Below are 23,307 nucleotides of genomic sequence, written 5' to 3'. Positions count from 1 at the left end.
ATTGAGAAACTTCCAGACCTGGTTTGGCTTTTGCCAGGTTTTGCACAAGACACCGCGTTTGCTCCGGGCCCCCTTGTGGACCGCGCGCATTTAGTGTCACCTTCCTTACTGCCTCTCCTGTGAGCTTCCTGGTCTTTCCTGGTTCCCTAAGACCTTGTCAGTCCAGCTATTTCGTAGTCTGTCCCTTGATTTGGACCTGTTTTTATCATAATTAGACTGTTCTGGTATGGGAAGACATGCCCTTCTTCTCTCCCCCCATGATTTCACCATGCAGTTCTACTCCCCCAGTCAGCGGAAGTCAGGGATTCTCTGCTACCCCAGCCGCTTCTCTCACTCCCTGATGTATTAAAACCAAGTGTTCCGGTTAATCATTGTATTTAATTTTTTTTTATCCTTTCAAAGTAATTATTGAATTTGTTACATTATTGCTTCTGTTGTTTTATGGTCTGGTTTTTTTGGCTGCAAGGCATGTGGGATCTTAGTTCCCTGACCAGGGATCGAACCCTCATCCTCTGCACTGGAAGGCGAGGTCTTCACCACTGGAGTGGTTAGGGAAGTCCCTGATCACTGCGCTTACGTCTAGAGCACCTGGTGACTTAAAGCTCTCAGTCAATAAAAACTCTGGCAGCCCTTAAAGACAGGAATGAGGTATTCCTTTACAGCTTAAAAAGCAACGCTACAATGAAAATGCAGAGAGACAGAACCACACATACACCCACAATACCTGCACTTTCTCTCTTTCAAGGGTTCCACCTTGTTTCTTTCACAAGAATCCAAAGCCACATGGGTGTGCTGGTTTGCTACCATATTTTCTGAAACACACAAGAAAGTAGAGATGGACACTATACACACACATATGATTTTAAATGGTTATGAAGTCTGGGATTCCTTTTTTGCACTGATTTTCATTACAGTTTCAAAATAGTGTTCCATGGTAAAAAGCAGTATATTTTTTAAAATGAGGGGAAAATCACTTGAAACACTTGTTATTGTATGTGAGTTTTTCAACCTTATACATCTAATCCATACAATCCTTTAAGAGAAAACAGTCCGGATGGGACTTCTCTGGTGGCTCAGTGGTAAACACTCTACCTGCCAGTGCAGGAGACATGGATTTGATCCCCGATCTGGGAAGATTCCATATGCCGAGGGACAAACTAAACCTGTGAACCACAACTACTGAGCCTGTGCTCCAGAGCCCAGGAACCACAACTACTGAGGCTCGTGCACCCAGAGCCTGTGCTCTGCAGCAAGAGAAGCCACTGCCACGAGAAGCCCGCACACGGCAGCCAGAGAGTAGCCCCCGCTTGCCGAGACCAGAGAGAAGCCCTCATGGCAATGAAGAGCTGCACAGCCAAAAACAGTCAGACAAATAAATTATTAAAAAAAAAAATCTACAGTGAAGTAAACGAGATAGGGTAGAAATACGGAGACTACTTCTACCAAGTGATGCTAACACAGTATACAGCCAAGTGTTACCACAGGATGAAACTTTACTAGCTGCTGCCTCGCTGAGCAGGTGCTAATAATACTCTTCAGTACTAGAACATCAGCCTCTCTTCATATGACCAAAGTGGCAAATACGCGAAGAAAGGCCAATACTGACTTTATGAAAGACGCTTGACTTAAAACAGATTAAGTTCTCCAAACTGAAATAAGTTTTTAAATTAAAAAAAATTAAAGTAGCAAGTCTGTGATAGCACTTGGCAACTGTCCAAGTTTCAACTAAATCCTCCTTTAAAATTCAGGTAAGAAATATATTTGTTTAGTACAGTAAGAGAAGATTTTTATTGCTTAGTTAAAAATGTTTAGGCCTATATGCTCAGACTTCATGTTAAAATAAGTTTTCATCCTTTCATCCAGGGGAATGGAATTCTTTGGCATCTGCTTCAGTGAACAACTGCTGCTTAAAACACAGAAAAAGTGCCAGCAGTGATTATTTGGCTAGTGGTCCCAGATCTTACAGCACAAGGGTGCCTCTGAGACACTGTGGGTGTGGATCCATTCCACTGCAATAAAGCAATTTCACAAATTTTTTTGGTTTCCCAGTGCATGCACAAGTTACGTTTACACTGTACTGAAGTCTTAAGTGTGCAACAGCATAAAAAAACAATGTGTGCATCTTAATTAAAAAAGGCTTCATTGCTAAAAAATGCAAACCACCACTTAAGCCTTCAGTGAGTCGTAATCTTTTGGCTCGTTGTTGGTGGCTGCTGAATGACCAAGGTGGTGGTCGCTGAAGGCTGGGTTGGCTGTGGCCATTTCTTAAAATAAGACAACCATGAACTTTGCCACATCAATTGACTTCCTTTCATGAACGATCTCTTTGCATCCATAACTTGGCTGACTGGCTAAGAAGCCTGGCTTTCAGCCTAACTGGACTTTGACATGCCTTCCTCACTATGTTTAATCATCTCTAGCTTTTGATTTGAAATGAGAGACATGACATTCTTCTCTTCGCTTTAACACTTAAGAGGCCACTGTAGGTTAGTAATTGGCCTAATTTCAAAATTCTCCTTTTTCAGGAAGAGAGAGGCCCGAGGAAAGTGAGAAAGGGAACAACCAGCTGGAGCAGTGAGAATACACACAATATCCATTAAGTTTACTGTCTCCAATGGGCGAGGTCTGTGGCACCCAAAGACAGTTATAGTAACACCAAAGATTACCCATCACAGGTCCCCATAACAAATGTAACAGTAATGAAAAAGTAATGAAATACTGCAAGAATGACCAAATGTCAGACATGAAGTGAGTCAACACTGCTGGAAAAATCGCGCCAGTAAGCTTGCTTGACACGTGGTTGCCACCAATCTTCAATTTGTAAAAAATCCAGTATCTGCACAAGCAACCAAGTGAAGTGCCATACAGCGAGGTACAGTGCTTAGTCGCTCAGTCATCTCCGACTCTGTGACCCTGTGGACTATAGCCTGCCAGGTCCCTCTGTCCATGGGATTCTCCAGGCAAGAATACTGGGGTGGGTTGCCAGGTCCCCACCCAGAGGTTGAACCTGCATCTTCCTGAGTCTCCTGCATTGGCAGGTGGATTCTTTACCGCTGTGCCAAAAATGAGGTATGCCTGTATGATTTTGCAGGTTTGGTATTTAAAAGGTAATAATTATCTGTATTCAATAACTATATCATTTATTAAGCTTCATTTCAAGTGTATAAAGATCTTTGATATGAGAGTGTTATGTTTGGGGAAAATAGGACTATCTGTGAGTTTTATCATACCACTAAAAAAAGTTTTAAATATGATTTTCTGAGTATAGTATTTGCTATATCTCTAAGGTAATAAAATTTGTAGACACATATCAAGGATTAAAACTTGCTATTAGTTATTCTTATCAAATTAGAAAATGTTCACTATTTTAGCATTCAAGTACTTTAATCTGTCTGTCCTGGCTATTTTATTTACTGTAAAACATGAAATAAACCTCTGTCCTGTGCAGATGGGTTGGACATTTGCCCTTCTGTAGTCTTTTCTTCTGTTCTACTTATAACCAAAGCTATTGAATTTGAAAAGGCACAGACTTTATGAGGACATTATATTTATGTAATACTACAATGAATGGATTTTAAGTTTCCTCTTTATGATTCTCCAAAGTCCCAATTAGAATTTTCAAGACTACGACGATCGTAGTAGTAGAACTGAAGTTGGCGGAAGACAAGACACTAAGAGCACAATGCACACCTTTATCTTCCAGTGGGTGCACGCAGTCCGCGGGAAGCCTGTGGAAGGGTGTAGACGCTAGCTGCGCGGCGGACCTAAAGTCTCCTGGGCTCTTGGGGCTGGGCGCCAGGCTTTTGTTGCAGCGGACACCCCACACGGTTGAATCATCCAGGAACTCGTCTGTGTGAGGCATTTCCTACAACGAAAGATGAACTGGAAAAAAGGCAGCAGGCTCCCTGTTTTGCAGAAGAAATTTAACACATCGATACTTTTTTTAGATTAAAAAAAAAACAGGAATTTTGATTTTTTCAAAGGAATGGATGTAACCCCTGGCTAACACGCAGCCAAGGACATCATGCGTCTGGTTCTTCTCCCCAGAACTGGGACACTTCATCTTTAACACACACCAGTGGAGTTGTATCACATGCAAGAGCCACAGTTTATTTACCAATTTTTAAAAAAAAATTTGAAAAATCTGGATTTACAGAGGAATAACAAAGATATTACGGAGTTCCCATTTAGCCTTTATCAAGATTCTTAGGTCTGGGAAAAATATATATGCCCCCAGTGGCTCCTCTTGTCTCCAGGGAAGACTCTCAGAGGGCAAGGATCACATCAAACTCATTTTTCAATTTCACATCTGTCAGTATGTGTTGTGCAGACTGCAGATAATTATAGGATAATATTTTAAAAACATGATCTTCACATAATATTCTGTTTTTCCAGAACTGCTTTTCAAATACACCATCTCCTTTGAGTGGCACAATTGTTTGGTAAAAGAAAGCGAAAAGGGTTGCACCACCATTTCATGGATGAAGCACAGACTCACATTTGGTTTTGCAGGAAACCTGCTCACGGAACGTTCTCCAAAGGTCCTGGCTCCTGCAGGTTTATTTTTCAGCTGTGGTAATCTAAGGAAAAATTGACAGAATTACAAACAGTAAAATACCCTAAGGAAATAAATCCTACCACTTAAGTCACAGTGTTAAAAACATTCTCCACTTATCCTATTAGTTAATATTTATATACATATTTCTTACCTTTATAGCAAATCTGAGTGCAAGTTGAAATAACTTGAGTAGGTATATACAAGAAGATCTATAGTTTCTTTATGTGAGGGTGGAAAATACCGAACTTTCTATGGCACTGAGGTTTAAGTTTTAAGGACAAAAGAGTAAGGGGCTGTGACCAACAGGATGGCATGGATGCCAGATGTTTCTTCTTTCCCCAGTGCGTGGTCCAGCTATGGAATACAAATCTCTTCCACACCAGGACACTTTAGTTCACACCTCTCTTTCATGATTTAAATTACTAACAGTGAAACTTCCTGGTGCTACCCTACTCTATCGTAATGCAGCTCAGCCTTAAAACAAATGTTCTCTGCAGTGTGAGCCAATGTAAGCCACTTTCCTTTCTACTTCATCAATCCTGAAAATACATACAGAACATGTATGGATACCTGTGTTGATGAATTCATTTACAACTAACACAATTTCAAATCTGTAGGATACCTCGGCTCTCTGATGCTTGATAACCATACTGTTTCCTTTCATAATACATGCTTTTGTTATGGGAGGACTACTTTCTTGTAATGCTGTGAATGTGGAAAAGAACTTTAGCCACAGCCTCCTGGGCCTGTGGTCACAAGGCTCATCCCTGGCAGAGCTCGGGCTGGAAATGCAGCCCGTCTGACCGGCAGGTGGCCTTCTTTCAGCAGCCCACCCGGACCCTACACCGCCCGTCACTGTGGCAGCATGCTTTTCGCTCAGTTATCTTAACCGCATATGGCTTTACCCATAATTTTCTTTGTTTCCATCTTCAAATACAGGAAAAGCAGATGACAAAGAAGAGATGATCTTATTGACTCCCCAAGCCCCAGAAGATGGTGCATTTTCTGCAAGAGTACGAAGACTGTAGTTAATTATTGTAACAGGACAAAAGCACTACCCTTTAGTTGACACTTTGATTACAAATAAGAAACTGGAATGAGTAACTGACGTCCGCTCTGGAACTCCAGGCCATGCGGTAGTCCCTCTGCGCTGACAGGAAGGGACTGACTGCTGTTACAGGCGCCAGCCCCCAGGCTTCCAGGCCTCGAGCCCCTGCCACACCTAACGCAGCAATCACCATGCTCCTAACACACAGCTGTGGTCACTGACACCGAACAGCTCTCCACGTCTTTTTCTACAATTAAGCTCTTAACTCTGTCTTCACTGTGCTCTCTCTCTGGCTTCCAGCAAAAATCCTCTGACTCGAGACAAACAGGAGGTGGGGGGTGGGGCGAGTCCTGGTCCCCAACACTCCACCCTGAACACCCCTCTGCCCGGCAAGGCTCAAGTTCCCCTCAACCACTCAGTCCTTCCTGGCCACTCCTACCAAGGCCTATTTTGCCCTTCTTTAGCACTTACTATTTTTAAAGAAACAAACCAAGTCTATGACACACACTGAGTACCTGGCAAAACGCTTATAGTTTTTACTTCCCAACATGCCCTCATCTGACAAGCTAACCTAGGGCAGGCCTACTTCTTGCATAATCCTTGCTTTTTCCGTGGGCAACCACCTGCTATGTTATCCATCTAGTAGCTATTAAATAATTTGTTATATTACTTTGAAACTGGGCTTCGAACTCATTTTGACTCAGAGATGGCCATTCCTCTTTGTCATCAGAAATATCAGGAAGTGTAGGAGCCTGAAACATATTCATGATGAAACCTTAAAAGAACAGAAGAATAACTGTAAACATGATTGCCAAAGAGCTCTCACTAAGTCTCTGTCAGACGTCACATTTTCAAACAACAGGCTTACGCACCGAGAGCCTCCTTCGTGTGCACAGTGGGTGATGGCTGAGCTTTGGATGGTGTTGCCTGAGCCAGTCCCAGAGACGTGTTTGGGGTTGTGTGAAAGGAACTCGTGTTAACAACCTTCTGTGTTTCACACCCTTTTAAAGAAATGGGGACAAAATGCATGTCAGTGGAGAAATCAGAATAATTCAGAAGACACACAATTTACGAACCTTATTATACGTTTTATTATTGTTGATAATTCTCACTTGTTGTCTAGTCACTAGACCGTGTCCACTGACCCCATGGACTATAGCCAGCCAGGCTCCTCTGTCCATGGGATTTCCCAGGCCAGAATACTGGAGTGGGTTGCCATTTCTCTCTCCAGGGGATCTTCCCAACCCAGGGCTTGAACCCGAGTCTTCTGCACTGGCAGGTGGATTCTTTACCACTGAGCCACCTGGGAAGCCAATTCTCTCTAGGAATTTCCATTATTCTAGTACGATCACATCTCTTATTTTGATCTTTATAATAGTCCCACAAGGTAGGTAAAGTAAGAATTATCTGTCAACAGAAAAGGAAATAAAAACTCAAAGAGTTAATTAAGCGGCTTGGTCTAAAACCATATCAAATGAGCAGCCTAGTCATCAATAGCACCCTCTGTTCCACTGTATTCCAAGAAACAGTAGCTACGCTGTAAGTCTTAGGACCGGTTTTCCATCTCACTCAGCTGGAGTCCAGGTACAGCCCTGCACAGCCGGAGCCCCCCTAGCTCCGACCTCATCTTCCTCACCACCCCCACCCCCAGAGGTCACTGGCTGCTCTGCTGTGCTCAGAACACATCAGGGACATCGAGGACTCTGCCCTGCTGGTACCTCTGCCTGAAACGGGTTTTGCAAGCTGGCTCTGTCTTTACCCAAATAGCACTGTTGTTGTGAGCATCTTTCCTGGGTCCCTCTGAAGTTTCAGTCCCCTCCCTACCAGCCACACCTCCTTTGCCCCTCTGAGCAGGGGGGATTTCTGCCCTTTTCTGTTTGTGCTGCACCTGCGATCACTCAGAACAGCACTCGGCATCTGCTCGCTCAGTTTGGTCCTGGCTCAATGTAGGCGTCACCTGCTGTCTCAAGTAGCTCTGCTTCCACTAAACTGTCATTGGAAAGAATGTCACGGTACGTGCGGGTGGGAAGTGAATGCCCAATCCATGTCCTATTTTATTTATAAAACTTACTTTTATGTAAGTACCTCTAACAAAGTAGTACAAAACAGAAATATTATACATCACTCCCAACTAACCACTGTTGCTTCCTCACAACATATTAAAGACGACTCTTGTTTTAGAGTACTCTGCTGGGAAATTTAAGAGGAAAGTTTTCACAAATCGAGTTTCCAAAGGATTCTAACTAATAATCTGTGACTAACAAGTAGATTTCCCCCTTTATTGGAAATGGCCCAGGGCTTATCTAACCCTTGCAAGAGAGAGCTGACAACCAGGTTCGTTAAGGCCCAGAGTCCCCATAAACTGTGGCCAGCTAACAGACCCCTGAGTAACTTGGATGAGTCTGGGCAGGCACAAGTGTATTACAATTAAACATTACCTTCTTTTATCTCTGCTCCACTCTGTGGCCTGAATTCATGAGTACTTTTGTTCACACACCTGGAAGAGAAAACTCTTGAGACACACTAACTCTCAAGAACAGTCCAGCCTGTTTTTAAAATACAGATGGGGGACTTCTCTGGTAGTCCAGAGGTTAAGAATCCACACTCCCAATGCAGGGGGCACAAGTTTGATCTCTGGCTGGAGAAGATCCTGCATGGCATGTGGCATGGCCACAGATGGGACTGCCTAGGTCTACAGTGTAAGTGACTTTATTTTTTCTTTCATGTCCTTTTGAGGACAATAATTCTTACAGATAAAGGCCAGGTATTCATGTTTGCTTGACATAGTGATTATAGACGTGAACACCTGATAATCATTTGCACACGTGGAAGGGAGGTTAAGGGTCTCCCTGATTCAAATGATGCCATTTGTTACACAGGCAAAGGAGCTGACCGGCAGCTCTGGGTCTGGGTGCCCAGCGTGGCTCTTCTGAGTTACAATGCGGGAAAGCACTGGTGCCTTTGCTGTGGAGCCGTAGTGCCTTATCCTCTAGACTTCACAGTTATCAAGAATGGAAAAAATGCTACGGAGGCACTTACATCACACTCTGGTTTAAGTCCAGTGGGGACAGTGGACTTCATCTGTCTCTTTAACACTGCTTCCCTTAATGAACCCTGTGAGGATGGAAAGTAAAAAGTACAAGGCACCCTTAATTTCACAAATCCCCATTTGTGGATTTGTGAGTTTTATAAAAACCTGAGTTTTATATGCAGTACCAGAGGAAGGTGCCTTTTCTCTGCCACAGTCAGCTGTCCAGGCCACTGAGAGTGTGAGGGGGTCCACTCGGTCCCTTGCCTGGGCCAGGGTCAGGGTCAGTCGCAGTGCTTCTGAGATCCGAAAGCTCATTAGGTGAAACAGCCTCATCCTTTTGTAAGGGATGGCTGGATGCGCATGTCTACAGGGTCTGTCACTGCTGTTGTGACTATCTTATGGTCACGAGAATTAACTATGAAGAGCTAATGAAGTCACAGCCCGCACACAGCAGTTCTCTTCTTAAAAAAATTTTTTTGGCCACACCACATGGCTTGTGGGATCTTAGTTCCCAGACCAGGGATAGAACCCACACCCTCCGCGCTGGAAGGGCAGTCCTAACCACTGGACTGCCAGGGAGGTCCCAGCAGTTTACTTTTTACACACATGGTTCAATACAGGGCACAGGTCTGAATTAGCATCCTAAGGTGACTGCAAAAGCAGGATCATTTAAAATCTTATTTCCAAGGGAAATCATAGGTGAAGTTAACCTCAGACACCGAGAACCAGTCCTTAAGAACGATAATCTGTGCTAAGGGTTTTAGCCCAAGGGAAAGATGGGAGCCTTACTTTCATTTTTCCTGAAAGAGCAAGAAAATTTTTTATATGTTTCAAAAAAGAGCACCAAAGTGATTGAAGATAAAAATATAAACAGAACAAGTGATACAACAATAATTATCATCTCTGCCATCTAGGAAAACTGCTCAGAACTGGGGGGAGAAACCTCCCCAGCAGTGTATGAGACAGATTTTGCTATACTGCATAATGGATATTAATCCCAAACTGTCCCAGGGGAAGACAGAAGGAACATGAGAACACAATATCAAGTATCAAGTAAGAATCCAACAGTCAAGAACTATCTGGACTGTAATAACCCCTACATTATGTTCCGTCAGAGTTGGTAAGCAGAGGCAATTTCAGTTTAACAGCTGTATATTCCTCAGTTACAGAAAGATTGTTAAGTTTCAGGGTATCAAAATTTTTAATTCAAGAGAGAAGTATGAAGTAGAACGAATATTCTTAAAAGAAACAGAGTGACGCTGAACGATTTGGGGCTAATGTTTTGGCAATTTGGTTTTTCCACTACTGCTGCTGCTGCTAAGTCACGTCAGTCGTGTCCGACTCTGTGCGACCCCATAGACGGCTGCCCACCAGGCTGCCCCGTCCCCGGGATTCTCCACGCAAGAACACTGGAGTGGGTTGCCATTTCCTTCTCTAGTACATGAAAGTGAAAAGTGAAAGTGAAATTGCTCAGTCATGTCTGACTCCTAGTGACCCCATGGACTGCAGCCTACCAGGCTCCTCTGTCCTTGGAATTTTTCCAGGCAAGAGTACTGGAGTGGGGTGCCATTGCCTTCTCCGTTTTCCACTACATGCCCATCTAAACATTATTTTGAAGAACAAGCCTCACCCATCAATTGCATGCTGCTCTCACTACTGTAGGTGACACAAAGAAGCCACTGGACACCATTGCCACCACCACCGTCTCTAGGGCCCCCTCTGGCTCACCTGGCATCTCTGCTGCCCCCTGAAAACATGGCGTCCATCACGCGCTGGCCTGCCAAAGGAGCCGGGCAAGCTACACCCTGGTTGGCAGCTGGGGACACCAAAGCAGTGGTGACAGTCTTTGCCATAAGAGGAACAGAAGATGCCTCTCTGGGTTTCTCGTCCACATTCTTCGAGGTCTGCTGAGAGATGGCTGGAAGACCCGGAGCTCTTAGTTCCTGCTGGGAGTCTGTGTGCGGCTCCAAACATGCTGGACTGACCTTTCACAGTAAGCAAACAGACAAACAGCCATGAGGCTACCAGTTAGGTCTTACGGCTTTCCAAAGATAGGCATCTGTCTTCAGTGGACGCCTGCCTCCCGAGGCAGCCTCTTAGCTCCCTAGGTATTCTGAAATGAACAGTCAACAACCACAAGGCCACACCCCATGCTGGATGCTTCTGTAGCTTACTTAACCAGATTCAACTGGTGCTTCGTATTTCTAACCACTAAATAGCAGCCGCGACCATGCATCAGTATTTAAGAACTGGTACATTTTTCTTTACTTAGGGAAAATACTAACAAATGCTCATAATGGTGTTCTTCCCATTAAAATACCCTTGGTGACCATTTTCTCTTCAATGAATAGGAAACATGAATATTGACTGTACTAACTTCCACAAAGCATGGCTCATCACGGGAAGGACATGGACACAGGCCTTTAACTTAATGAAAATCTCGGCTTTTCTACTCATATGTACTTAGACTGCACGTGTACACTCTTATATTACCAAGTTAAAAGACAAAGAATTAATTCCTCAGCATGTAAAAGTATTCTCACAAATTGTTAAGGAAACACTGAATAGCTAGGGCAAGAACAGTTATTTCACAAACAAATGGACAAAATATAAAGTTTATTCTCAGTAGTCATCAAAAAAGAGATAATTTAAATGACCTATACCATTTTCTTATCTACTGAATTAGTAAAGATCAAAAATAATCATAATATTTACTTCTGAAGAAACATGTTAAAAAACAATCATCAGACTTTCTCCACAGATATCAAAACACACAACAAAGTTACAGTAAACATACAACATGGAACGATCAAGACGAAACCTACTGACCAAAGCAGAGGTGGTTATTTCAGAAATGGGTCTCTTATACATTAAAAACTCAGTCTATGATAAAGACATTTTAAGGGCTTCCCCGGTGGCTCAGCGGTAAACAATCTACCTGCAATTCAGGAGATGCAGGTGTGATGCCTGGGTGGGGAAGATCTTCATTCGGAGAAGGGAAAGGCCACCCATTCCAGTATTCTTGCCTGGGAAACCCCATGGATAGAGGAGTCTGGCAGGCTACAGTCCATAGGGCTGCAAGGAGTTGGACACGACTGAAATAACTGAGCATAATCGGGAAAAGCTGAGCTGGTGCATAAATGAGTCAGGGACAACTGGAGATCTGTTTGGAAAATACATCCTCAGGCCGCTTGTGTACAGAAATTAGTCCATTAAGAGAGGCTTCTGGTTTAAGACAGTGGCTTAAACATGTGTTTTATCATCCATATCCTCCCAAAACCTCACGAAAATGACAGTAAAGGAATCCTAACACCTCAAACAGCAGTCGGGGAGGTGATCTCCGGAGAAGCGCAGAAACGTCAACGTGTCTCAGAATGGAAGTGAAGGTGGAGCTGAAAACAGGAATGTGGCCAAAGGAGGTCTACAGGAAAAGCAAGCTCTATCAGATAAAGGACTATATACACTAATGTACACACACACACACACACACACACACACACACACACTACCCATCCTGTTCTGTAACTTTGTTTCTCATCTTGCATTGTGACTGTCCTTATACACACACACACACACACACACACACACACACACCCTATTCTCTAACTTCCTTTCTCATCTTGCATTGTGACTGTCCCCTGGGCTGGCACTGAGAAGCACAGTGTCTCTGACTCCTGGCTCTGTAACGTGACTTCCATCCTTGCTGGAAGTGTGTTGGATGGTCTCTCCCCCCACTTCTCGGTGTGGGGAGGGGGGGAATAATTTGGAAAGCTAGTAACTAAACTGACATCAGAATTAACTCTAAAAATAGAGCACAGAAGGGACAAACACCAACAGAAATCACTGCAGTGGGCATGGGAAGCGATGGGGAGGAGCCTACACACCTCAGATGTCCCCCGGGAAGAGGGCAGGTTCTCCTGCGACATCTCCACCACTTGGTGCAACTTCTTATGAAGCTCATCCATTTTCTGTTTTAATAATTGTTCTTCCAAAGCATTTGCTTCTTTCCTTTTCATATAATGCCTCTCTTCATTTACTTTACGAAAGATAAAGTATAGTTTGCAGGTGAGATTTAAACTCAGGACAACAGAGGAATCGTGCAAAATCAGCAAAAGGTTATCTTTAAGATGGCAACTCTTTTTTACTAGTCTTTTTCCAAGAGTATTAGGTTTTTAGAACTGAAATACTATCTACTTTTCAATTATAATTTTTACCTATCCTCAGCACAGTTACTTTTAAGTTCAGGGTGTGTAAGTTATAAAAATGTATATGATGAGCAACAAAAGTATTTGGTAATAGCATGGTATGATACTAAGCACTTGTAACAACCACGACTGTGCAAATCATTTGAAAATGGAAGTGTTTTTAAAAGACAGAAGTTTCTCGGTGCTTCCTAAGAAATAAGAGTAAAGTGCACCGAAAGGTCAGGATGTCAAGGACACTGCTGTGGGTCCCATTTCCAGCAACTGGTTAACATAACCACATCACATACCAATCAAACCGTCCAGCTCAGATTTAGCATCTGTGCAAGGCACGAAAGGGTCCTCCCCGAGTGTCACTGACTGTCCTCTCGGTTGTTAACCAAACGAGAAATAATGAATAAACAAAAACTGGCCAACATAGGGGGCACAGCACAAAGAGTCAGATGGTGTCGAAGTCTTGAGAAGAACAGAAGTTCATTTTCCTCTGAGGTCCATGTTGTTACAGCAAACACGTGCTGTAAACTGAAGTGCAACGCTGCTGCTAACATCCAGTGCTCCCTGCAGAGTCAGGGTCCACTGTACAGCACAGCCATGAATGGCACAGCACTTTGATCAGAGGACTCCCGAATGTCTTATTTATAACAGCTGCAGACTTTGAAAAATCTCTTCTCAACTCTAGTTCTTAATTAATCCTTTACAGTATAAATAACTGACCCAGGGGTTTAGAATTGCTAGATACAGAAGCTCAAATCCATACAGATGGTATTTGAAAGCTTAAAAGTATCTACTGCATTGGCATGGACATCTCCTTTAGTGCTGTTTCAGCTCTAAGCTTTGCTGTCAAGACATCAGTTTAGGCTTTGGACAAATGTAGTTGCTACATTAGTATTTAACAAAGGTTTTAGGCTTCTGATGGAATGAACTAGAGATTTTTTTTTTGAGATTCTTTCAGTACAGTGAATTATCTACTACAAATGTAATTACTCAGAGATGAGAATCATGTTAAGTGACCTAGGCTATCTCAAATTTAAGACTGCAAGTACCCCATTGTTCATGCTTTCTCCGTAGATTGTATTTCTGGGCTCTCAGCTCTTCAAAGGAAAACTCCGATTCTCCGCGAATAAGCTTCTCCTTGCAATACATGACAACCTGCTGAACATCAGCTTTGTCTGCCACAGACGGGTGTGCAGAATATTCTGATTTGGAAATCGTGATCACCCTTTGTTCCCTAAAATGGGGAAAAACACATCGTTTATGACAGTGTACTGCAACAGCTCTGGAAGGAAAATCAGTCAGATGAAGGCACCGATTGTACTTGCATGTGTGACCCTTTATCACCAGCTGCAGGTGTTGCTCCAGAAAGTTGTGGACCCTAAGAAGACAAAAAGAAACACAAATAATCACTTACTGAGAAGAATCTGTCATCCAGACGACTGCAGAAAGCAATATGGAAACACCTGAGGGCTCTCTGAGTCATCACGTAGATTTATGTGTGCTCTTTCAAGTTACCATTATAGCTGAAGCCTTGGCTTGCACGATCACTTTTATGACAGGTTTTACAACTAGAGTCCAATAAGAAAGTGTTTGGACCTGTGGGTCTTCTTCCAATAAGAAAGACCCCCAGTCTAGGGGCTGAGCCACAGGGCCTAAGTGTAATGAGATTAATATTCCAAATAGCTACATTAGAAAAAAAATTCTTAACATTTTCTTCTGGTACTGTTCTCTGCTCGGGAGTCCACAGTGCTAGCAGTCAGTCACTAGACAAGTGTTTACTGGACATCTCATCTGTGTCGTGTCAGGTCCTGAGCACGGACTGCGAACAAGACCCACCTCTGCTGCCTAGACCCCCAGAGCTGGGGCAGCAGGAAACAAGATGGCACGCACGAGCAGGATGCAAACTGGGGCAGCGTGAGGACCTGTCACAGCTGGAACTCACAGTCTCCTTCTAAGGATGTGTTACATTAATGAAACGTAATACATGTGCACCTGGAACACAGGCATTTCCATAGCATTTAGCTTAAAGCAGGTCCATAGCAAACTCAAAGAGCACTGGTACCCTGAGGAGGAAAGCTGCTGGGAGAAAGGAGAGAATGTGTACATGCAGATGAGTCACCTCGGCCCCTGCCATGGCAAGCAAGGGTCCAGTTATTTATTGGTTGGTGGAGGACATGGAGCTGTCATCTGAGCGCTTCTGCTGTCTCATTGAAAGTAAGTTTGCCAGTTCCTGACAAAGAGGTTAGATATAGTCAGTTTGAGGAGAGTAAAAAGAAGTTAAAAATTATCATTTGGCATCAGTGAATAGAAAAGGAAGCACAGGCAATGTGGAAAACATAAAGTGTGAACGGGGAAATTGGAAGCATAACTGCCAGGAAATAGAAGAGCTCTGGTTGAGGTGGCAGTTCCAGGATCAGAGCATTTGAAATAGGCTCAGGTGTCTGCAGATGGGTGTGACCTAAGCTAGAGAATCCTGGGCCAGGGAAGGGAGCCCCGCAGAGCAAAGAAGGACAAAGGCTGCTCGGGGGGAGCAGGTGAAGGCAGGAGGTCATGCAGGGGTGTCACCAGGTCAGACAAGTACAGGAAGTTACGGTCGGACAGTGAGTGATTTTCCATTTAATACTGGAAGTGGGCAGTGGGTGATGATAGGCCTAGAAAGGCGCCACAGCACAGGTGGCTGACGTGGAGCTCAGTCCTGGGAGACAAGGTCAAAGGAACGAGGTGCCCGAGGGACACGATCGGCAGGTGGGCTGGCCGTTCAGCGCCCTTCCCGGTTTCCACGCAACTACAACTGGCATTACCGGATTCTTAGAAATGCAGGCTGGGTTACTTCCTGGATTCGAGCTTGACGTTACCATTTGATTTAAAATCTGAGCATCACGCAGAGGTTCTGAGGTTCTTACTATGACACGAAATGCATGAAAGAAAAAGAAATAAGGGTAAAACCATATTAAATGAATACAATACAAATACATTCCCCTGATCTTTCAATAAGTAGCACTGAAAAATGAACTCACTCACACGATCTCAAAAACATAATTAAAACACCTTATAAATAAAAGTAATGTTGTAGAAACAATTTTCTAATCAATTCAAAATGCCCAAGGAAGTCCCTGAAAGAAATGTAAACTTTAGCTATTTTAAACAACAGGATAAGTAGTGCTTAATGCTGAAATGTAATCTTTATTTCTTAAAAAAAAAAAGAAGAAACTCCATTTCTTTAAAAGTTGCATTAAATACATTTAATTTAATTCAGAACAGATGTACTCCAGAATAAGTATCGTCACTCAATGTGGGGTAATTTTTACTTTTTGAAAATCCTAAAACTACAATGAAATTGCCAAGCTTTTTTGTTTTTTTTTGGTGAGTTTTTCTTTTAAAGTGCTAAGACAGAGTCCCTGCTATGGAGGGCTATGAAGCAGGCATTATTATTATCAGAGGGTCTTCCCCGTTACCTAAGATAATATAATCAATAAATATTGGATGGATGTATATTTTAAGGGGAAAAAGGCAGTGCAAATCAGAGACTAAGTTACTGATACTTTGGATATTTTAGAAAGTGTTATTTTACCTTGAGTAGGCAAATGGGTTTCAGTGAGGCGTGTCTGAAACATCCTAAAAGACAACAGTAAAGGCATCAATACAGATTACAATTCAGTTTAATATGCATTTATATTAGAATGAAAACTAAACAGGATAGCTTACTGTGATCTAATAAAGACTGAGGTTAAAACAGATTGCAAAGTTGAGTTTTAGATTTGCTTCAAAATTAAGAAAAAAAAAACCTGGGCTTATTTTCACACCCAATGCACTTAATTAGAAAAATTCCTCCTTTTGCCTCATTTATGTCAGTATTTTATAAATTCATATAACAAATGTACCTCCTCTGTGGGTATCAATATGCGCATGTTACAACATGCACATATTGTAGGCTTTTGCTGGTGGCTCAGCAGTAAAGAATCCACCTGCAGTGCAGCAGACTAGGGTTTGATCCCGGGTCGAGAAGATCCCTTGAAGAAGGAAATGGTAACCCACTCCAGTATTCTTGCCTGGAAAATCCCTTGGACAGAGAAGCCCGGTGGGCTACAGTCCGTGGGGTCACAAAGAGTCGGACACGACTGAAGTGACTTAGCATGCAGCATGTGCTGATTTTTGTGGGGGGAAAAAAAAAATGTTGGAAACAAATGTTCCATTCTAGAACAATGAAATTATGACACTGCTCTGGGACAGACTTCACAACCACTTTCTAAGTGGTATAAAAGTCCATAATTTCTTAAGAGCAGTACAAAGCTCAGCATATACAACCAGACATACAGAACAATTTACTACTGTAATACAGACTCTAAGGCGCACACGCAGGCATCGGAAGAGACACTGGAAGGAAGTGCTCAAAAATATTAATGGTAATATTTCTGGACAGTTTTTCTTTACACTAATTCCACATTTTCCCCAATGAGAAGCGTTTCCCTGTACAAATATAACAATAAAAATCTTTAAAGAGCAAACCACTGCCTTTCAAGGCAGGAAGCGCCGTGTGGAGTCTCACTGTCTAACTACCTGTACTCTTGTTGCAGCAGCTCTCCAGGTTCGGCCTGGTTCTGAATTCCTCTCCGAAAAACGGCATTGGCGTGCTGCCGCTCCCCCTGGGCTTCCAGATGCCCGGCCCAGGCTACGTACAGAGGAGCTGCTTGGGTTCCGATACCGTGGTTGTACAGAAACTCAAAAAACTGGTGAAGGTCACTGTTGCACTTGGCCTGCAGAAATCCAAAGCAGACAGACATGAGAGAAGGGCACTTGCCAGGCGCGGTGGGGCTCCCAGTCCAAACAACACTCAGTGTTCGTCTTCAAGGAGGCAGCAAGATGTACTTGGCAGGGGAAGGCCTGTGTGGTCCTCTGATGGCAAGCCTCAAAGTCAGCTCATCCCCCTCCTTGACTTTCAGCATCCCCGACTATTTCCCAAGACAGTAGGTTCTGTGCCGTAATATTAATATATAAAGTTGTACTCATTCAAATTCCACAGGGTGTGTCTAATCCTCACATTTTGAAGCTTAGTAAAGATAGATAACAAATTCCTGTTTACTTTATCTATTCCATTCATGATTTTATGACCACAACTCGTGCCCCAAGCCTTTATTTCAAGATTGAACAGATCCAACCTTAGAAAGACTAACCTGAGGCAGCCTTCTCCTTTTAGCACTAAATTTCATTTCTGAGAGTTAATATTTTCTTAATTATTCACAATGAATTTAATTTACTTGAGGAACCCTCTTTAGCACCAGGGAATGCCTGTTTATCTACTCTTTCCTGAACACACTTCTCAGCTAACAAACCTTCTTTTCAAGGTTTCTACCTTGAAAAGTGGAAGAGTTAGTCGCTCACTTGGGTCAGTCTTTGTGACCCCATGGACTGTAGCCCGTTAGGCTCCTCTGTCCATGGGATTCCCCAGGCAAGAATACTGGAGTGGGTGGCCATTTCCTTCTCCAGGAGATCTTCCTGACCCAGGGGTCGAACACAGGTCTGCTGCATTGCAGGCAGATTCTATACCACCTGAGCCACAGGGAAGCCTGGTTTCTACCTTCTGTTGTCACATTACAGGCTTTACAGAGAAGGAGGATTTTAAAATTCAATCACTGATTCCATAAGACAGAAGCCAAAAGATTGTAAAATACAAGTCTCTGGCCACACAACTTAAAAAAAAAAAAAAAAAGTTATGACTTAGAAATATAAGGAATCAAATAAAAAATACCCAAAAACTGATCCTAAAATCTGGGGTAAAAAGCAAAAGTACAGCATGACTAGGGATGTGATTATAACCTCTGAAAGTATACTTACAAATTGTAGACAATAATTGATGAACCTTGGGTCATTGTGATATCTCTTCTTATCTAAAAATTCCTTCATTAGATGCTCTAATAAAGTTGTTAAGTATTCTTTATTCTCAGGAAAATTCTCTTCTACCCATCGCATGTAACTAGAAAAAATATGGACAGTGTTAATTTTTCAGGGCCACATACAGTTTGTTTATAGAAAAAATAAATAAACGAAATGCTAACCTTTCCCATTCACCAAGTGGGTCATCGCCCTTGTAGCTCTGCATATGGGCTTCAAACATTCTAGAAGGGAGAAAAATAGGTACATGGGATTATTAGGAATACTTCCTAAAAGCAAAAGTTCTATTTCATATTTATCATGAAAGTACCTTAAAATAGAAATCTTAGACATCAATTCAAATGCTATAATAAAAATGAAAACAGTATTCACTCAGAAGTCAGAAACTCAAAAGCAGCATTGTTTTCAGATGAAAGCAAGACGCAAGGCCCCTGAGGTGGCTCTACAGGAAGCAGCTATTAATAAAAGGTCTCCAGTTCCAATGTCACTGCCACCATGAGGGGCACCAGAACTTGGCTGCTCCTCCTTCTAATGTGGGGACCCGGGTGTGGTGTTGACCCGGACCCCTCGCCTTGCTGCTTAGGAACTCAGCTGGAGATGTGAAGAGAGCTCTTGAAAGGTGCATGACAGCCCACGGCTATTCACCCAGTAACATCCGACTCTTTGCAACCCCATAGACTGTAGCCCGCTAGCCTTCTTTGTCCATGGGGCTCTCCAGGCAAGAATACTGCAGTGGGTTGCCATTCCCTTCTCAAGGGGATCATCCCAATCCATGGATCAAACCTGGGTCTCCTGTATTGCAAGCAGATTTTTTTTTACTGTCTGAGTCAACAGGGAAGCGCGTGACAGCCCAGGGTCCAACAAATCGGGACTTCCAGGACATAGTTTGCTTTCTGGGCCTCAATGGGACACCAGGTTCCCGAGCGAGACCACCCGATGACAATGCTCAGAAGTCAGTGGCTGTAGCTCCCTGAGAACTTGCCCCTACTTCTGCATACTCAGCCACAGCTTAAAAATAAACCAGCCAAGCCAAGAAAGTTCTCCAAGAGGCCCCAGGTGCTAGCAGGATAAAGAAACCAACAAGAAGAAATCTGTAAAATAAGAACACAGAGGGGGACAACACACACAAAAACCCAAAGGACAGAAGGGCTAAGAGTGCGATGGGGGTTACTGTTTTCAGGTAGGGCGGTCAGGGAAAGCCTGCCTCTCTGAGGGAGTAACGTCTGACAGGGCCAGAACCAAGCAGCTAAGTTAGGAGAAAGGTGAGGGGTGACGAGATCTAATGTGTATTTTAAAACTGTCTCTAAGTGACGAAGCGGGTGGGGGATGAGAACAGTTACGGAGCTATTGCAGAGTCCCAGCCAGTATGGGAACTGTTCTAATGTGGAACTGGGGTGTTTTGGAGAAAGAGACAATGAGACTTGCGGAAGGGACTGAACACTGGGTAAGAGAGAGAGCCAAAGTAAGGAGGACTTTCAGGTTTCTATCAAAGAATTCGATGATCTTTTCGAGGGGGAAAAAAAAATTGAAAGTAATATTTTCTTCTAGCTGTCACCTCACAATACAAATAAAATCAAAGTTTCTTATGACTCAAAATCCAGAAGCCACAAAAGAAAAAGCTAAGTAAGTGGACTACTTATAAATAAAAAGCTTCTGTATGTCAAATAAACAAAACACAAGCAGAGTTAAGAGAGAAATGCTAAACGGGGATGACGAAGGAGCTTCTAGAAATTGGGGGGCAAAAACAAACCCAATCCAATTTAAGAAATGAACAAAAGGCACTTCACAGAAAAATACTCAGCCTCTCTTAGGAGAGAAATTTGCCTCACTGAGATAACTTCTCATCTGCTGCTAAGTCGCTTCAGTCATGTCCGACTCTGTGCGACCCATAGACGGCAGCCCACCAGGCTCCCCCGTCCCTGGGATTCTCCAGGCAAGAACACTGGAGTGGGTTGCCATTTCCTTCTCCAGTGCATGAAAGTGAAAAGTGAAAGTGAAGTCGCTCAATCATGTCCAGACTCCAAAAATATGACAACAATGTAGAGGGGAAGTAATGGAAAAAGACACACTTACAACTTGCTTGGAGGTGGGAGTGTGTTCAGTCCCTACCAAGGAAACTGGTAGTAATATCACCAGAATTACAGATGGATTTCCTTTTGATCTAGCAAACCCACTCCTAGGAATCTAGAGGATAGATACATGAAAAGCACCATGGGTACAAGATTTTGCACCATGGCACTATCTGTTATAGCAAAAGAAGGTCTGCACTCCAAGTGTACATCAATGGGGTACTTTTTTAGGTCAATTACGGTACATGAAATATCATGAAGTTGTAAAAAAGAATGAAAAAAGAATCTATGGAATGACAGACTGAAATCTCCAAGGATAGCATTAAGCAAAAAAAAAAAAAAAAAAAAAGCAGTGCATATGCTCTGCTACTTTTTATGTTCAATAAAGGCAGGAATTGTACACATAGGTATATATGTACATACCTTTGTTCGTGTTATTATATTTACATTCTTGAAAAATAAACTAGAAAAAATGGTTACATACAAGGCATTGGGAGAGCCGTCAGATCAAGATCTCAGTGAACACTTTCCTAAATCTTTTTTAACCACATAAACATAATACTTATTTTTAAAAGTTAAAAAATATTCCTACATCTTGAAACTCCCTCTTGTGCATCATAGCAGATAAGTTCCCACAATTTATAAGCAGTTTAAAAGTTCCTAATTTAAGTTATGAAATAACTTTCTTCTCAAACATATGTAATAGGCTGCCCAAAGTAAGATGCCCATCTGATACCAATCACACTTCCCTAGTAATACAGTCTAAATACACTGTAAAGCAATACTAAAACACTCAGTTCATTAATGCAAATTAGGCTTTGGAAAGTCAAAATAAGGTCAGAAATATCTGGTTTCTATTTTAAAATGGGGGAAGAGGAGTCTGTAAAATTGAAATCCTTTGCAGTCTGGGCTACAGAAAAAGTCTGAAGGCAGAGTTAAGGATCTGAGTCTTTTGATCCCAGTTAATATTAAACTGGTGCTAATAAAACTAACCAGTTTTAATTTCCGTAGCACAAGATTTAACTGTTTTAAATGCATTTGAAACAGTCTGGATAAATCACCTAAGTCATAAAAAGCAAAGACATGGGAATTTTAAAAATTGTTAGCAGGTGGACATAAGTGACAAACAGTGCAACATTTTTTCCCTTAAAGTGCACATTACTCAACGATTTTTAATAATTGTGGGATTATGGGATAGTGAAATTTTAAGTTCTTTCCCTTTCTAGAATTTTAAAATAAGTGGTTTCGAAAATTTCTCATGAAACCTATATGCAAGCGTTAATTTTTGGGGGGTTAGACATTTTACTTGCACCGAGGCGATCTGCCCAGAGGAGAATTCCTTACAGACAATCAAAGAGCTCTGGGGGGGCCTCAATTTCATCCAACCCTCCGCCCCCCCAAAACTGCCTCTCTAGAGGCAGCTCGGTCAAAGGCCCGGGGTCTCAGCAGAGAGTCCCGGCTACACTATGCTCCCTTTCCACGACTCCCGAGTGGCCCGCAGCGCAGCCGGGGAGGGATGGGGGTAGTGAGGCTGGAAGGGGACAAACTCCAGGGCTAAGAAAAGGGGCGTGAAGGCCAAGGGAGGCAGGTCCGGGGCGGGCCAGGGACCTGCAGCTTACTAGGCCCGAACTCAGGTACCCCAGCCGCCGGGGATCACGCCCCCGCCCACCCCTCTCCCTCCCACCAGACCCACACCTACTGAAAAACATTTTCCGGGTTATCCATGGCGAAAGGATCCAGGCCAGCAGCAGTCCCAACTGCGCCGTCGGGTAGTAGCCGCCGCCAAGTCGAATCTCCCGCGCAGCCTCAGTCGCCGCAAGGACCGTTTGCAGGGCGCCTGGCCATTGGCCTCGGCTGCAAACGAGCTGGCCAATCACCTGGGCCGTTGCCTGGAGACCAAGGTCCGCCTCCCTCTGGTGCGCCGGCAGCTCCTCCCACTTCCGGCAACCCAGTTGAATCAAAAGCGCAAGCTGAGCGGTGGGCGGGCTAGGTTTCAGGGTGCGGCGTGACGGGGGCCACCTAGTTTGGCTCAGGAGTAGGGAATGAGTTTTTTCCTTAGCCGTCCAAGCTGCAGCTGGCTTACAAAATTACATGATTAAGGCATCACCCTGAGGAAGGCATCCTGGGAGAAAAATAGTTTCTCGAGGTTGAAAAAATTGTGCCGCTTCGACGCTTTGCTTACTTATATAAACCAGAGTCGTTATGCCTGGTTTATGGAAAGAAGAAAAACAATCCCGTTTATACCGTTCAGACTTGTTCAAGATCGCAGAGCCCGGGCGGAATGCCTACCTCTGGCTTAGGAGAGGCTGATGGGGTGAAAAACGGAATCCTGCCCGATGGCACGCCTCTGCATTTCCCGCAAAACAAAAAACTTTGTTCCGCGTCCTCTCTGTAAGTAAAGAACCTAGATGCTGAAGCCCGTTATTTTGGTTCCAGATCCAAAAAAGCTGTGGCAGAGAGTTAGGGAGTGATTCATCAAAAGCCCAGGGAAAAACCTAAGTGGGTTTTAGCTTAGT

The 23,307-nt window shown here is 43.3% G+C and overlaps 1 protein-coding gene across 5 annotated transcripts in view; it reads right to left on the bottom strand.

Moving 5' to 3' along the window:
* The window catches only part of BUB1 (BUB1 mitotic checkpoint serine/threonine kinase), a 32,954-nt gene extending 10,306 nt beyond the window's left edge, over window positions 1-22,648 (bottom strand). For 2 of the 5 annotated variants that reach the window (XM_045162180.1, XM_045162182.1), the window contains exons 1-17: window positions 22,491-22,648; window positions 18,887-18,946; window positions 18,666-18,804; window positions 17,391-17,587; window positions 16,405-16,448; window positions 15,635-15,735; window positions 14,149-14,211; window positions 13,883-14,069; window positions 12,522-12,673; window positions 10,366-10,622; window positions 8,045-8,103; window positions 6,479-6,607; window positions 6,277-6,381; window positions 5,464-5,563; window positions 4,499-4,580; window positions 3,691-3,865; window positions 725-812 (exon numbers count right to left, since the gene is read on the bottom strand). In XM_045162180.1, coding sequence (XP_045018115.1) covers window positions 725-812; window positions 3,691-3,865; window positions 4,499-4,580; window positions 5,464-5,563; window positions 6,277-6,381; window positions 6,479-6,607; window positions 8,045-8,103; window positions 10,366-10,622; window positions 12,522-12,673; window positions 13,883-14,069; window positions 14,149-14,211; window positions 15,635-15,735; window positions 16,405-16,448; window positions 17,391-17,587; window positions 18,666-18,804; window positions 18,887-18,946; window positions 22,491-22,516 — 1,964 coding nt within the window. In that variant the 5' untranslated portion in view covers window positions 22,517-22,648. The remainder of the gene's footprint in view (window positions 1-724; window positions 813-3,690; window positions 3,866-4,498; window positions 4,581-5,463; window positions 5,564-6,276; window positions 6,382-6,478; window positions 6,608-8,044; window positions 8,104-10,365; window positions 10,623-12,521; window positions 12,674-13,882; window positions 14,070-14,148; window positions 14,212-15,634; window positions 15,736-16,404; window positions 16,449-17,390; window positions 17,588-18,665; window positions 18,805-18,886; window positions 18,947-22,490) is intronic. The other 3 variants (XM_025260596.3, XM_045162181.1, XM_044925577.2) reach the window with 3 other exon arrangements.
* Between the last annotated feature and the right edge of the window lie 659 nt (window positions 22,649-23,307).

The sequence above is a fragment of the Bubalus bubalis genome, chromosome 12 (genome assembly GCF_019923935.1).
Source record: "Bubalus bubalis isolate 160015118507 breed Murrah chromosome 12, NDDB_SH_1, whole genome shotgun sequence".
Taxonomy (NCBI): domain Eukaryota; kingdom Metazoa; phylum Chordata; class Mammalia; order Artiodactyla; family Bovidae; genus Bubalus; species Bubalus bubalis.
Note: the sequence above shows the minus strand (reverse complement) of the source record. Positions and strands in the feature narration are given on the sequence as shown.